This window comes from Protomyctophum parallelum, assembly GCF_964188405.1.
Source record: "Protomyctophum parallelum genome assembly, chromosome: 20".
NCBI classification, from domain to species: Eukaryota; Metazoa; Chordata; class Actinopteri; order Myctophiformes; family Myctophidae; genus Protomyctophum; species Protomyctophum parallelum.
The window spans coordinates 39,653,392-39,669,722 of NC_139718.1; the positions used below are offsets into that span (position 1 = coordinate 39,653,392).

At 43.0% G+C, this 16,331-nt stretch overlaps 1 protein-coding gene across 2 annotated transcripts; it reads right to left on the reverse strand.

Annotated features, from left to right (window-relative positions):
- Positions 1 to 3,308: 3,308 nt before the first annotated feature.
- On the reverse strand, positions 3,309 to 15,392 carry LOC310877574 (protein YIPF5-like). Of its 2 annotated transcripts, XM_083791495.1 has the most exons (7): positions 15,276 to 15,392; positions 13,497 to 13,626; positions 13,102 to 13,146; positions 12,414 to 12,556; positions 11,815 to 11,960; positions 10,775 to 10,956; positions 3,310 to 5,585 (listed from the first exon to the last, which is right to left on the reverse strand). In XM_083791495.1, the coding sequence occupies exons 2-7, from the start codon at positions 13,619 to 13,621 to the stop codon at positions 5,423 to 5,425; spliced, it is 804 nt and encodes a 267-aa protein (XP_083647621.1). In that variant the 5' UTR covers positions 13,622 to 13,626; positions 15,276 to 15,392; the 3' UTR covers positions 3,310 to 5,422. The 2 variants fall into 2 exon arrangements, with proteins under 2 accessions (XP_083647622.1, XP_083647621.1); XM_083791496.1 differs by lacking the exon at positions 13,102 to 13,146 and having other exon boundaries at positions 3,309 to 5,585.
- Positions 15,393 to 16,331: the final 939 nt, after the last annotated feature.

The following is a 16,331-nucleotide window of genomic DNA, read 5'->3' on the forward strand; positions in this document are numbered from 1 at the left end:
AGGCTGCAGACTGTAGCCTATATTTTCGTTCGCGCTGATGAAACACCAAGGGATTATAATTTATAATGCCAACATTCAACACAAGATGTAAGCTAACCCAGGTAATGTTGGCCTAATGCGCCACTCTGTCTAAGTGTAAATAAAGTTAAGCCTGATGAGTGATGACCATGTTTGAAACAGCCTTGGATCAAGATGGTCGACTCATCAGGCTAATCTTTTTTTTATATCATCCTCTCCTTGTTGATATATTATGCCAATATGCCATTTAGGTTGAAATCATGATCTAACTTTATGTTGAGATAACATAAGCAGCAGTAGCCTCAGTCATGAACTACATGTCTTCCGTTCCGTGTGCAACACACTGCCGCCGCCCACCACCACCACACCACATGCGGTGTTGGATGAAATAAAGTCAATGATAGCTATCGGTGCCTGTGATACGAACGGGTAACGGGACGGGTAACGGGTCAATTTTTTGACGGGCGGGTCGGATCTGGTTTCGAGTTTTATACAAATCACGGGTAACGGGCGGGTAGCAGAACTGATGATTGACGGGCGGGGCGGGTGCGGGTATCGAAAATTGGACCTGTGCAGGACTCTGGATCAGACAGTAGTGTAAGTGAGTGGGTGTGTGGTGTAAGCCAACTACAGGGGCTGTGACAGGCCCTATTAGGGCAACTACAGGGGCTGTGACAGGCCCTAATAGGGCAACTACAGGGGCTGTGACGGGCCCTAATAGGCCAACTACAGGGGCTGTGACAGGCCCTAATAGTAGGCCAACTACAGGGGCTGTGACAGGCCCTAATAGGCCAACTACAGGGGCTGTGACAGGCCCTAATAGGCCAACTACAGGGGCTGTGACAGGCCCTAATAGTAGGCCAACTACAGGGGCTGTGACAGGCCCTATAGTGGGCCAACTACAGGGGCTGTGACAGGCCCTATTAGGGCAACTACAGGGGCTGTGACAGGCCCTATTAGGGCAACTACAGGGGCTGTGACAGGCCCTATAGTGGGCCAACTACAGGGGCTGTGACAGGCCCTATAGTGGGCCAACTACAGGGGCTGTGACAGGCCCTATAGTGGGCCAACTACAGGGGCTGTGACAGGCCCTATAGTAGGCCAACTACAGGGGCTGTGACAGGCCCTAATAGTAGGCCAACTACAGGGGCTGTGACAGGCCCTATTAGGGCAACTACAGGGGCTGTGACAGGCCCTATAGTGGGCCAACTACAGGGGCTGTGACAGGCCCTATTAGGGCAACTACAGGGGCTGTGACAGGCCCTATAGTGGGCCAACTACAGGGGCTCTGACCATAGACATACTGTATAAAGGTAGACGCCTTTTCCGCCTCTGGGCCGTCTGTATCTCAACGGAAAGCCACACGGAGGCAACGGAAGGCGATGGCGATGCGTGATTGGATTGCATTGGCAAGCTTTACCGAGATTCCTTGCAAAGCATAACGGAAGGGGACGTTCGGTAGGCCAATCCCTCTCTTTCCCAGCAGCACTTGCCTTCCGAGATTCCGCTTGACTTCGCCCTCCTCCCGTTGGAGTCGGGTCTCTCCAGCGAAAGTGCAGCGACCAATTAGGCATCTATATATTTTTTCACGGCTGTGACAGGGCATAGAGGGGGCGGGACAAACAACAACCGACGCCGACTTCCTATTGGTTCACCAAACCATGCAGGCATGAGGGTTCCGACGGCGTCCGCACACAAACACACCTCGCGTCCCCCCGTCCCCGTCCCCCCGTCCCTCCCGCGCCGCCCCGGGCGCGGGACGCCCCGCCACTGCCTCATGGGAACTGGAAGTCACACAATGTTTGAAGTTTATCCACCTGCCCCCGTGTTTCTGTCGGGACGACCCCCCCCCACCCCCCCCCACCGCTCTGCTGACAGGAGGCAAAGACCAGAGAGGAGGAGGAGGAGGGGGGTTGGTTGTTGATTCAGCTTCGCCACTAGCTAAACCGCAGATCTAGCATGGGGGTAAGTGTGTGTGACTGTGTGTGACTGTGTGTGCGTGCGTGCCTGCGTGCGTGCCTGCGTGCGTGCGTGTGTGGATCAGACGGTGTCCTCGCCACAGGGGCTACAGGTCAAGAGGTTTTAGGAGTCGGAGAATGAACTGACATTATGTAGAGACACTGACTGCACTTCTTATCTAATTTACTGGCAGGTTGATTTATCGCTGCGTTTAGCTTAGACTTTATTTTGAAGGCGAGAATCGGCAATCCTTTGTGTCTATATAGACATGACCTTTGACACGATCTAAATGTCTCAATAGAAGAGCAGGGAGACGGAATACAACCACCCTAAGTTATATTCTTTAACATAGTCTACAGTACAGACTGGACAAAATTAGTTACATACTGTAGTTCTGCTTTAATTCACCATGGCTGGGTTGTTTTGACCCAGCCATGCTAGATCTATATAGGCAAGAAAGCTCAGTCATGACTGTAAAAAGATATATTATTCTCCCACGATTTTGTAACCCATTTATTCACCCGCCTCCTATCCTGTAATACTGGGCACTATACTATCCCTCTAGCTGCCAACCTGGGGAGAGCCCCGAACTGAGCTCCTCCCCTCAAGCAGGCAAGATTTGAGCAGGCAGCTTCTTATCACCTGACAGGGGGAGTTTCCCTGGTTGGACGTAGCGCGTGGAAGGAACATGTTATTCCAACCAGTTCCTTTCCCCTCCATCAGGCGCCCCGGCTGGCCAGGGGGAGGCAGTATAGAGACCAGGATTACTACTGTTTTTTTGAGGGTAGCTATAAGACAGTGGTTCCCAAAGTGGGGTCCGGGGACCCCTACGGGTCCTTTGAGGGAGTTACATGGGGTCCCCAGCTAAATTAAATGGACCCTTATGGTTCTGTAACTCTGAGAGTGTACAAAATGGAACCAAATGGGCCCTTTGGTTCCATTTGTACACTCTCAGAGTTAAATTAACTTTGATTTTACAATATACATGCAGGTTCCCAGAGAGAGGAATTCCATTAAACAGGGGACCGTAGCGTAATTCATGTCAAACTCAGTATAGGGTCCTTGAAATTGAAATGGTGGAGATTCACTTATAGAGCTGTATACAAATGTTCTCTTATTGGGGTCCCTGCATGGCTTACCTTTTCAATTAGGGGTCCGCGGGCTATAATACCGGTTGGTTCCCAGTGGGAACCAGTTCAGTTCTTTTTGGTTCTTAGTCCATGAGCCAGAGCTCAAAAAATTGGTTAATTATGAATTGAGTTGGCAAAACCATACCTATATTAGATTGTTATCACCATTAAACTTCCCCAATTGAGTACTTACACGAAGACAATGATTTATTGTATTACAAATTTTACATTTTTAAATATGCAACTGAAGTATTATGTATACTGTATAATTACTGTTAATATATAATTAACACTTAGTTAGAGTGATTCCATATAGCCCTCGATTACCTTTGTTTTATTATGTTCTCTTGAATTTTATGATTGAATTGCTTAATTTTAATTAAGTGTCCAGATTATTCCATAGATTCACCCCAAACAATGGCAGATACTGTAGACTGCTTTAGGCCAGTGCATGGTTCCCATACTTTTTCACGTCAAAAGATATGCCATGCAAGGACCCCCATAAGAGAAGATGTTTTCTTTATTTATTACAACTCAGCAGTGATTCTCAACCCCTTTTAATTTCAAGAACCCCCAGTTTGACATGCATTATGGCCCCCATTTAATAACTATGACTTTCTATCTCACAATGCGTCAACGCGACGCATTGTGAGCTTGTAGATTGGCTATTTGCAATAGCTTTTGTACACATTTTGAAATGGGACATTCTGCAATATGACTACTTTTACTTTTAGTACTTTATAGGTACATTTTGATGCCGATACTTTTGTACTTTTACTCAAGTACTTTTTCAATTATGTTGAGGCCTGTATGTCTTTTTGCATGTTCTTTGTGTATACTGACAGGCGGAAACGTGATGTTATGGCGCCCCCTACTGTTAACGTAAAACAGGTACAGTGTAAGTAAGTTGACTTTAATAACACAATTATAAAACACAAGTTACAACAGAGCAACATGAGAGCAAAAAAGGCGTCACAATATGCAAATAAACAAGATAAAACATTGTTGTGTTGTGGCTAAATGTTTTAAAAATACTATAAAATCTATGAAAAGGTTTAATCTGCAACAAAACATTTATACAATATATAGTGGGGGTCCCTGCTGCATCTCTCTCTCTCTCTCTCTGGGCTAAAGGGGTCCTTGTCGACCAGAAAAACATTTAAGACCCCAGCTGGACAATAAAGGGACGTTTTACATTTTTGCTCTACCTCCAGAAATGATAACATTAAGGCCTCACTCTGGGATCCCTCCAAGGGGGCCTCGTGTTGGTAAAACACTGGTTTTGTTTTGTTTTTTAGGACCCCCAGTTTACTATGCATATAGGGCCCCCGGACCCCTAGAACCAGGGGTCACCAACATGTCCGTACACAGACACATGTGTCCGTGGCTGTTTTACACACCATTAAAAAGTTACATTCTTTATCATAACACCCACATTTTATTTGCAAGAACGAGTATACTGTATATACTCTCAGAGTTTGCAGATATTTTCATGTGTTGCTGCCTGGTCATATTATTGTCTGCTCATTATTGGAACAATTGACACATTTTGACAAGAATATGTCCACCACAAGGCGACATGGCGATTATACATAACTGCCCATAACTCTGAGGGTGAGTGCACAATAATGGTTCCATTTTGTACACTCTCAGAGTTCACCAATCATTTAAGCTGGGGACCCCCTACTAGCTGGGACCACCAGCAGTGTGTTAGATTAGAACAGTGGTTCCCAAAGTGGGGACCCCAAGAGGTCCTTGAGGGAGTTCCAGGGGGTCCCCAATGCTAAATGATACTTTGGAACTAAATAGAGCCTTATGGGTCTGTAACTCTGAGAGTTAAATTAACATTGATTTTACAATCATTATAAATGGGGGTACCAGAGATAGAAATGCCACTAAATGGGGGTCTGTAGACTAAGGGCCGATTCATACTCCTATTTTAGAGCCGAATAAAAGTCGGTTCGGCTCTGTAGAGCCTACAATTTGACGTCATTTGAGGTTTGGGGGGGCGGGTACCGTCCTAAAGTCGGCTCTTCGGTGCTACTGAAAATTTCTGACGAGCCGAAATCATTTTGGCACTACAGCGCCGAAACAGCGGTAAAATAGGAGTATGAATCGGCCCTAATAATGCATGTCAAACTGGTCGGTCCTTGAAATTAAACTGCATGGTTGAGAATCTGTGCTAGAGCCGTGGAAATCTTCTCTTATAGGGGGTCCCTGCATGGCACATCTTTTCAAATGGGGGGGGGGGTTCCACGGGCTAGTTGGTGTCAATGTGGGGGTACTTGACGTGAAAAGGTTTGGGAACCACTGGATTAGAAGACAGTGAGCAGGGCGAACACGCCATACAGCAGGGCACAGGGGTACGCCACCAGCAGCTGCTGGTCCGTCATGGCCAGCGTGCTGATGAAGATCTTGGAGGCCGAGAGACTGCACCACGCTATCACCAACGCGGCTAGCAGGGTGCCCTGGTAGCCCCTGTTGAAAAGATACAACAAGACTATCACGAACACAGCTATTAGCAGAGTGCCCTGGTTAACCTGGGCAGCCAGATTGCAGTAGTATATTGAGTTCACAAATTCCCTCCTCCTGCCTGCATCTGGTCTCTCTCTCAAGCAGAAACGATAAACCGGAAAGCAGCGGGACAAATATGATGTCTCAATAATCATTTCGAGTTGTATAGTCCTGTTAGGTTGTAATAATAATAATAATAGCTCAAATTTATATAGCGCTTTTCTAAATACGCAAAGCGCTTTATATAGGAACACTAGGAACAGACTTTATTAAGAAAAAAACAATGCAAAACATAACACATACAACAACAGTATAGGGTTAAAAAGATAAAAGGATAAACGAGGGAGGGGGGGGGGGGATATCCTAACCAGACCTCAGCTGGGGAAAGCTAAAGAGAGGAGAGAGGGAGCAACTCTGAGATGGTTAGGGAGTTCATTCCAAAACACAGGACTATCACCAACACGGCTATAGCAGTGTGCCCTGGGGCCTATTTCACGAAACTTGGATTAACTAATCCAGGATTTAGGCCAAAACCAGGCTTTTTAAATCCTGATCTTTACAGCCTGGTTTATTCCGTTCCACTAAAGCCAAGCGAGGCTCAGAATTGGTGGATTTGGCGAGCCGGGATCAGCAAGCCTGGCTTAATAGACAGTCTGGCTTTTTGTCTCTAGACCCCTTATGTGGATCACAGATTTACTGATCCTTCTTCTTCATGCGGTATTATGGCAGTTTGCATCCTTAATAGTTGCATTACAGCCCCCTTCTGTATATCTCATTATCTTTACTAATCTATTCAAGACTTACTGATACAAGGACTTAAGCTTCTAAAATAAATACTGCTGCTGTAATTAAAGAGAGAACATACTCTCAATAGTGGATAGACTGAATGATTAACTACCCCAAAAATATAGTTTACATTTTACCACTACTATTAACTTAAAACAGAATTCTTAATATTGTAAGCATAATGATATTGTCGCATTGTGATATTTGGCCATAACTCCCTCCTCTGAGGGAGCTACCTTTGGGGAAGGGGGTTGTTGTCCAGACAGGTCCGGGTCATGGGTTCATGTAGCATGCCAAAGTTTGTGCTATTGCCATTGAGAATGCATTGGGCGTTTAAGTTAAATAACTCAGAAACTACAAAACATTTCAAAGTAAAAAGTTCCAGCATGTGTCTCCACAGTAAGCTGAATTTTACAAAGTGTGAATGGAGTTTCTAGGTGAAAGTGATTTTTTTAAGTGCCACTATCTGCCTATAAATGTCTCAAATTTGAAAGCACTATATTTCTAAAACGATGAAACATTTCAAAGATTCCTTTTCAGGCACACATGTCCACCGTAGGATGAACCTAAATAGGTTTGAATGGGGTTTCTAGGTGTAAGTATGTAGGACTAGTAGTGGGTGAAACGTTACAATGGTAATATGTTGTAAAACAATGAGTAATGGTAATATTTAGTGGTTTTCACTTTTACAAAAAAAAAAAATAATAATATAATATAATATAATAATTCTTCTTAACCGTGCACTTGCACGACAGCAAACCTATTCATGGGGAACATTCACCAAAAGCAGCTGATCTACAAGCTCACAAGCTGTCATGATGTTGTGCAGCCGATATATTTTGGTTATTTGATTTTATATAGTGCTTAAATTAGTCCTTTAATGCAGACCGATACAAATAAGGCAACATAAACCCATAATAATTGAATAAATCTGGAAAACATCATTGGTTTGTGATCAGTTTGACTGCTTAATGAACAGTAAAGACATCAGGATTAGGTTAAACCAGGCTGTTAGCCTGGTCCGGAGCAGGCTAAGTCCAAAGCATTAGTTTCCATGGTAACTTATGTAGCATCACTTTCATGAAACCGAATCAAGCCTCAACATATCCAGGTTAACTGGTTAAGTTAATCTGGCAAGATCAACCAGCTTTCATGAAACCGGTTAAGCACTGATCCAGGATATATTAAACCAGGATATGTGTTAAAGCCCGGCTTAATCTCTAATCCAAGTTTCGTGAAATAGGCCCTGGTAGCCCCTGTTGAAAACAATAACATACGTTGACAAAGAGCATCAATACAAATAGACAAGGGAACTCAAGTGCAATTAAAAGCAAGGGAGAACAGATGGGGTTTGAGTAGGGATTTAAAGAACACTGATCGACTGGGCAGATCTGATGGTGAAGGGCAGTGTGTTCCAGAGCCTTTGGCCCGCAGCCGCAAAGGCACGGTCACCCCTGCTTCTCTTGCTGGCCGTAGGCTCGACCAGCAGCAGCTGGTCCGACTGACTGAACTGACTGACTGACTGAAGCCTGGTCGATGCCAGTATACAGGGAGTTGACCTGACTGAAGCCTGGTCGATGCCAGTATACAGGGAGTTGACCTGACTGAAGCCTGGTCGATGCCAGTATACAGGGAGTTGACCTGACTGAAGCCTGGTCGATGCCAGTATACAGGGAGTTGACCTGACTGAAGCCTGGTCGATGCCAGTATACAGGGAGTTGACCTGACTGAAGCCTGGTCGATGCCAGTATACAGGGAGTTGACCTGACTGAAGCCTGGTCGATGCCAGTATACAGGGAGTTGCAGTAATCAAGTCTAGAAGATATAAAAGCATGAATAACCATCTCCAGCTGTTTAGGGGAAGGTAGGATTTGATCTATAGGGAGGTAGGGGGAGGTAGGATTTGATCTATAGCAGAGTGCCCTGGTGGCCCCTGTTGAAAAACAGGCAACAAATGAACTATCTCCAACACAGCTAGCAGAGTCCCATGCATGGCCACCCCAAGCCCAGGGGTAGCCTCGATGACCTTACACGCGTATGCAAAGGCTCAACTTATGTAACTTAGATAGCATTTTATTTAGACATAGCACTCTATTGTATACGCATAGTTTCATTATATACAGTAGATACCTATTCATTCCACTGATAGACAGATGTTAGGTTCGTAGCTGACGTATATGATCCTTGGTGACTATTGTTTATGTTATCTATAGACTATGATGTATTACCATTGTGCTGTTCTTGCTTACCGTAAGTCGCTTTTGGTGTTTTAAGCATTATGTTATACTTAACATAGCGTGGCACTGAGTGTAGATCCGCTATTTTTCAAAAATCGTGAAAATGTGGCGCAAATCTTTGAATATATATTATTTCAGAGGGAAACTTTTTAATTCAAATCTTTGCTTACTTAAAAAAAAAGTTATCCCACAATTTTGTAACCCATTTTTACCCCTGTGTCAATTATCTATTGTGATCGGGCTCTACACACCCTCCGCCAACTTGGGGAGAGAAACGGACTTGAACTCATGCTTCCTTCATGCATGAGTGTTGCTCCTCCTGTCCCACCTGACAGGGGGGAGTAGTGCGTGGAAGAAACACGTTATTCCAACCAGTTCCTTTCCCCTCCATCAGGTGCCACAGCTAGCCAGGGGAGGCCGTGTCTGGCTCGGGAGTCGAACCCGCGGCACACTGCGACTGGTGCCCAGACGGTTACGCCACCGCCTGGGCCTGTATATTATATATTAACGTGATTATATAATGTATAGTTTACAGTGATTATGGTAATACAGTTATTTGTCAGTTACATGCTGTTGCATTATATAGAGTGCTGATTGAAGTTCTCAGTCACAGGTCTGGCTGATGCTGTGGTGCTCGGAGGCGAAGAACCATCCACCTTCTACCTGCCCACCTCGTCACGTGAGCCTATCATCGATAAGAGGGCCAGCCTGTGGAAGCCTACTTAATTAACCCTCTAACACCCGCATTAATTTCTACTTGCAAAAAATAGATTTCAACCTTACTACTACTTTGTACTACTAGGACTAAGACTAAAAAATATGTTTAAAAAAATAAAAAAATAAAGTTTGATGAAAAATTTATAATAATTATATAATAATTATATAATAATATAATAAATTAATAATTTACATTTTGGGGATATCTTTCACAATAATGAATAAAACATGTTCTAGACATTCTAATGATCACAAAAAAACATATATTACAATTATTTTACCTACTTTTATTAGGGTAAAGGTCAAAAGTCTTAGGTTAAATAAAATTCCAGACATTTTTAATTTGTGTGAATTTCAGCCTCTGTGGGGGGTATTTATATGCAAATATCATGACCAATGGCATTGCAATGAACATCACTGATGACGTTTAGGTGAAAAAAGAACAGATTTTTTTTTAAATAATTTAGTAACTAAATAAAATAAAATTGTTGCTAAAAAGCAACGCTGGGTGTTAGAGGGGCGCAGCTGTGATTTGGGCTCATTGGCATTGTGTCTCCGTCTGTCATATGGTGCACACTCTGTCCAAGGGAGCTGTGAAACATTCATGGTCTAACAAGTCAACACTCTATACTCTATATGTTTAGAGCACCCTGAGTGTCTTAGTATGCCTTTTGATGTTACAATGAAATATACTTATGTCATGGATTGAGTTGTAAGGTATGATTTAATGGGAGTATGGGAGCTTGCTTTTTGTTGTCATTCTTTGGTTAGGCATAAGTTAGAGTAGAGAGTTTATATAGTCTTATCATTTGTAACCCTTCTTTTCCTTTTGTTGGTTAGGTTTAGATAGAGGGTTCATGTGGTTTCTAGAATAGGTATAGTCTGTTTTGTTTGTTTCTCTGGGTTGCCCCATACAGCCATTTTTGGTCTTTATATAATTTGAATAACCTGATCTTTAAATTGTAACATTCGGCTCGAGCAGGGTAGTGCTGCTCCCTGTTCATTACTTTGGGTGGAAAACCCACTAGACTATCAGTAGTAGTATGTCATGGTTGTCTAGAAGACTATAGCTATATTTCTATACTCCCATATAGTTATACCTGCGTAAATTATTGTATTGCATTTCTTCTATTGTATTGAACCTCATTGAAGTAACGTGAAATAAACAACAGTTCACTTGCCAGCCGTGTTGCATCCTTTAATAACCCCTAGACATATAAGGGAATGTAACAAACATATTTTCAGATGGGGGTCGGCAGCGAATTACATGTTTTGGGGGGGTCCTTATTAACATGAAAATATTTGAGAACGACCGACATATAGAAACATACGGCTGGCGTTTGTAGAATCGTCCTCATGGGTCTAAACATGTCCTATAAATGCCTATACATTGTAAATGATAATAATACTCACTGTAAGGAGAAGAAGAGCGCAGAGCCAGCCAGCGCCACCATGGGCAGCAGGCAGTATCCCAGGACGCTGGCCACGCAGCCGAAGGACACGGCCAGGGGACACATGAGGTTGAGGAGGCTGTACAGGCCCGTGCAGCCCATGGCGCTGATCCCGTAGATGTAGCCAAAGTGGGCTTTACCTGCCTGGGTGGCGGGGCATGTGAGAGAAGCAGCTTCGTTTATTTAGACAGACACATGAGAGACTCTATATACGTTAAAGCTGTTTATATCCAGTGGTGGGGAAAAAAAGTACTCAATTGTTTTACTTAAGTAAAAAGTACCAATACTGCAATTTAGAACTAGCCTACTTCGTTACAAGTAAAAGTATGGAATTGAAAATGTACTTGAGTAAAAGTACAAAAGTATCGGATTGTGAGCTTGTAGATCGGCTATTTTCAAATGGCCGAAATGTATAGGGTTGAACTGGTTATAGTGTATGTTTTCTAATCAAATTTTAAATCTCCAAAGAAACTAGTAACTAAAGTTTTCAAATAGTTGTAGGAGTAATCAATCATCAATCATCAACAATCATCTTTTCAATACAATAGCAAATGACCAGACATAGTAGTTGTCTGGCTATGTGAGACTATGGCCTTGTAGATCTGTTATTTATTTCAAAACAAATCTTGGAATAATTTGGGGAAAATGTGACAACACACATCTTTTAGTCCATCGCAATATCTTTTCAGATTGGGGTCCACAGATGGGAGAACCACTATAATTCAGTGGTCCTCCGACATTTTCAAATCAATCACCTAAACTGATATGTATTTGGCCACGGACCCCCATCTGAAAAGATATTGTATCAGGGACCCCCAACAACAGAAAGAAAATTGTTTAATTGAAAATTCTGAATTTGTCAAAATTGTTCAAAAATACATCAAATGCATCATCCTCTATTTTTGAAGTAGTGGTTAAAATTATTTTTGATGCTATGTTAAGACATTTTGCTGGGGACCCCCCCCCCATGGACCCCTGGGGGTCCCCAGGGGACTGACTCACCATCAGTAAGGTGGCTCCCAGTGCCACACAGAACAGGAAGGGTCCTGTCAGGTCTGTCTCGTTCATGATGCTGCCATCTGCTGGCTTAAAAGGGTTCAGCACTGTCAAGGTCTTCTGCCAGATGTGGTCGAAGTTGATGCCAAGCTCTGGAACATTTCAAGATTGCCAGAGTGTTTGTATAACATTACATTTGTTTTGTCCTTTTTGAATACATATTTGAATGTTTACAGAATACTTAGTCGACTAAATCTAGACTAACACTAAAACATTCCAAGTGACCAAAATGTGACTGAAACTAAATGAAAACTATTCAAGAGACTATGACCAAATATAAAAAAGAAATTTGCTGCAAAAAAACAACACTGCCTCACACGTCTCAATAATTTGCCATTGGCAATGAAAGGAGAAATTAGGTCAAATGTCCGCCAAATATGACGGACATGTGACTGTGGCAACACAAACATTAAATGCCATTGACAATGAAGGGAAATTCTACGTCATATGTCGGCGAGCAAATCGGCTAACCAATGCAGTTGTTCATGAGATGATGTATGTTGTATAATGATAAGAGCGCCCCTCTTATTATATATATTTTTTACCTTCCATAAGCGGAGGCTCGTCTTCGTAGCCAGCGGTCCCTGCAGCGTCCCCAGGGCTCATGGTAGGCTGGTAGATGTGGCCGTGGTAGGCCTGTCCCAGGGAAGGGTCATACACACCAGGCATGGCTGCATCATCCAACTCCCTAAACACCCACGGTAGCAAGAGAGGCACGTGTTTGTTAGCACCCAACAAACCTGCACTTATACTTCATTGAGTTAAGGGCCTTGCAAACGGGGAGCCAGGCCAGGACACTCATAGTGGTACTCAGGGCTGTGGGTGCTGTAAGGGTCACAGCTATAGAGCGTCGCAGTCCCGCCCCCTACCAGGGCCCAGGAAATGATTCCCCATTCATTTTCCTCATAGACATTTCAAAAAGTATTTATTTAAAGACCTTTTAAGCCTCGTACAAAGCCAAAATAATTAGAAAGAAGAAGAAAACGGCAGGTTATAACACTTTTTTTGTTGTTGTTTTTCTTCTTTGTAATTATTTGTTTGGTCCAAAATATTGTGTTTATTGTCATGATTTGTCAGTCACAACTCGAGTTGGCTTTGTACGACGCTTAAAAGGTCTTTAACTAAATACTTTTTGAAATGTCTATGGGGAAAATGCATTGGGAATTATTTCCTGGGCCTGGCGTCTCATGAAAGGGGGTGGTCACAGCTATATGAGTATATAATTATACTCACTCATGCTGGTACTCTGGGCTGTAGGGGGCGCTGTAAGGGTCACATCTATAGGAGTATATTAGTGATTAATCGTCAAACACTTCGGTATCGGCCAATTTTAGTTGTTTTTAGATTAATCTGCATCGGTTCGATTAATCGTCTTTACAGATAAACAAGCCCAAAGTAACAGCTTGAACAGATCTAGTCTACAAGCTCACAATATTAAATATAAAGGTATTAAAGTTAAATCTGACTTGCCTATGAGCATGCAGTGCAGACACCATTATTATAATCTTTCAATACAGATCATATCGACATCGGTATAATATCATAACCTTAACAGCAATTCATTATCGGCCAAAATGTCTCATCGGCACATCCCTAGAGTATATATATATAATATAGTATATACTTACTCATGCTGGTACTCTGGGCTGTAGGCGCTGTAAGGGTCAGAGCTATAAGAGATGGTGTTTCCCTGGTCATCCACATAGTATCCAGACTGGTAGAAGTCCTGCTCAAACTGCTGAAAGTCCCCCATCGATCCTGAGAGGAAAGCACAAGCACTGATCAATTATATATATATCTGGATCCTTTAAATCATTCAAATTGGCTTGAGTCGTCACAGTTAGGCCTAACGTTAAATGTTCAAATAAAAACAGTTCCATCTCAATCCGTAACAGGCCTGCTCCGGATACCCCCTTGTTCCCCCTCACTGTATACGTTTATTTCCCCTTTTTACCTCCTTTATGATGAATTCCTGTTCTGTTCTTTGACTATAATATAGTCTTCTATATTATAGAAGTGTCTATTTGTACGTCTCTAAATGTTTTGATGAATTGAACATGGTGGACCCTATTGTAAACAAGTGTAATGCTTAATTGGGTCGTCCACTCACAGTTAACAGTATTTGTATTGAGTTTCTGCTTGAAATGTACTGTAATTCTGCAAACTGTTAATACAAATCAATCAAAACCTTTTAGGTAATCAAAAATGGAACTCTTGTTGAAATGAGTGAAGTAAAATATTTAGGATTATCTTGAAAAACAGGTTAAAACTGCACAGCTGTACATGCATGCTATGATTTTCTCACACCTAGCATATAGCATTACAACATGGTCACAATCCTCCCAAACTGTCTATATTGTGTTTTTTCCTACTATCAAATTGTTTTTTAAATGTTTACATGGTCATGTTTCACCTTTGTTCTGGACTGGTTGTTGATAGTCTTCCGAGCTCCGGTAGAGCAACTACACTCAAGCCTCAACAATTAAGTGGTAACTATATTGTTCCCAGGTGTAAGAATTATTTAGGGCAGTCTGCATTCTCAGTAAAGAGAACACCTTTGGAACTCTAAAACCTTAGGCCTACGGGCCTAAAACTAGAGACGGATGGTAACGTAGGTGTTCTACAGAGAACTCAAACTATGGTTGAAATCACATCAACTGTGCTCGCATGTATACTTTCTGACTGGTTATCTGAGTGATTATGTTTACTTCTGTTTTGTAGGTGGGTATTTTTGTTGTATAATATTACTAGTATTATATTCCTTTCTTGTACGTTTTTTTTTGTTTTGTTTCTTTTAACTAAAGTGCTACTGTATTCTTAGAAAAGTATCCTGTGGACAGGTGGTGAAAATGAGCACTTGTGCTAACACACTGTAGTAATTTGCATCTACTTATTGTACAATTGTGAAAACATGACGTTACTGAGCCGCGGTGGTAAGAGACTCACCACTCACCCCAAACACATCTCTCTGTTTTTACTAACCAACGTTTAGATGGTCACCTTATCACCTAAAACTGGAGTATGAATAGGCCTTTGAGGCCTGCGTGTGTGTGTGTGTGTGTGTGTGTGTGTGTGTGTGTGTGTGTGTGTGTGTGTGTGTGTGTGTGTGTGTGTGTGTGTGTGTGTGTGTGTGTGTGTGTGTGAGAGAGAGAGAGAGAGAGAGAGAGACACAGAGAGACAGAGAGAGAGAGAGAGAGAGTAATGCCTTTGGTTATGCCGCTGTGATGAATTGGTTAGATCTGGGACATTGCATGGTGATAGCCTACTTTTAATAAGAGCAGCTAATATCAAAGCTTCAGCAATTGTTGCTAGTATAAACTTAAAGACTATACAATAGCTCTTATGATTATAACTCGCACAATAACTCAAGCGTAGCCTACACTATAATGCAGTTTCTATAGGCCTACCTTCACACACAGCCTGTCCACAGCGAGTTGGGTTGTTGTCAGTCTGTGTGTGTGTGTGTGTGTGTGTGTGTGTGTGTGTGTGTGTGTGCGTGTGTGTGTGTGTGTGCGTGTGCGTGTGCTGCGTGTGTACTGTGTGTGTGTGTGTGTGTGTGTGTGTGTGTGTGTGTGTGTGTGCACGTGCGCTGACGTGCTATTAATAGATGCCTATATTTATATCTTGGTCTTGCCGGGCACTCATGCACCGGTGGAATGTAACTATAAGTACATTGACTATACTGCAGTTAAGAATAACGTTGAGGTATTGAGTATCTCTCATTTCCAATACTTTTACTTCCACTCCACTACGTCTCAGAGGCAAAGAGATCAGCCGGAGAATCGGAGGTAGCAGGGGCGGTATTGCAGTCGCTGTACCGCACTGTTGTGACGAAAAGAGAGTTGAGCCAGAAGGCAAAGCTCTCTGTCTACCGAGCAATCTTCGTTCCTAGTCTCACCTATGGTCATCAAGTGTGGGGCATGACCGCAAGAATGAGGTCGCGAATACAAGCGGCCAAAATGTGTTTTCTTCAACGGGTGAGTGGCATCTCCCTTAGAGATAGGGTGAGAAGTTCAGTCACACGAGAGAGACTTGGAGAAATTCTTCGCCTGGAAAGGAGCCTGCAGCTTAGGTGGTTTGGGCATCTGGTTAGGATGCCTCTCGGGCGTCTGCCTAGGGAGGTCCTCGAGGCACGTCCCACTGGGAGGAGACCCCGGGGCAGACCGAGGCGCAGTTGGAGGAAACACATCGACTCACTGGCCTTGGAGCGTTTCGGGATCCCCCAGGAGGAAGTCACTAATGTTGCTCTGGAGAGGGAAGTCTGGAACACTCTGGTGGAGCTGTTGCCCCTGCGACGGTGCGACCCGACTATGGATAAGTGGTTGAAGATGGATGGATGGATGGATACTAGGCTTTGTTACTAGTTACTTTGTAGAGGCTTTTCAAAAGATTTATATATATTATATATATATAAAATATATATTATATATACATTTGAAATGGGAGATTCTGCGTAATGAGTG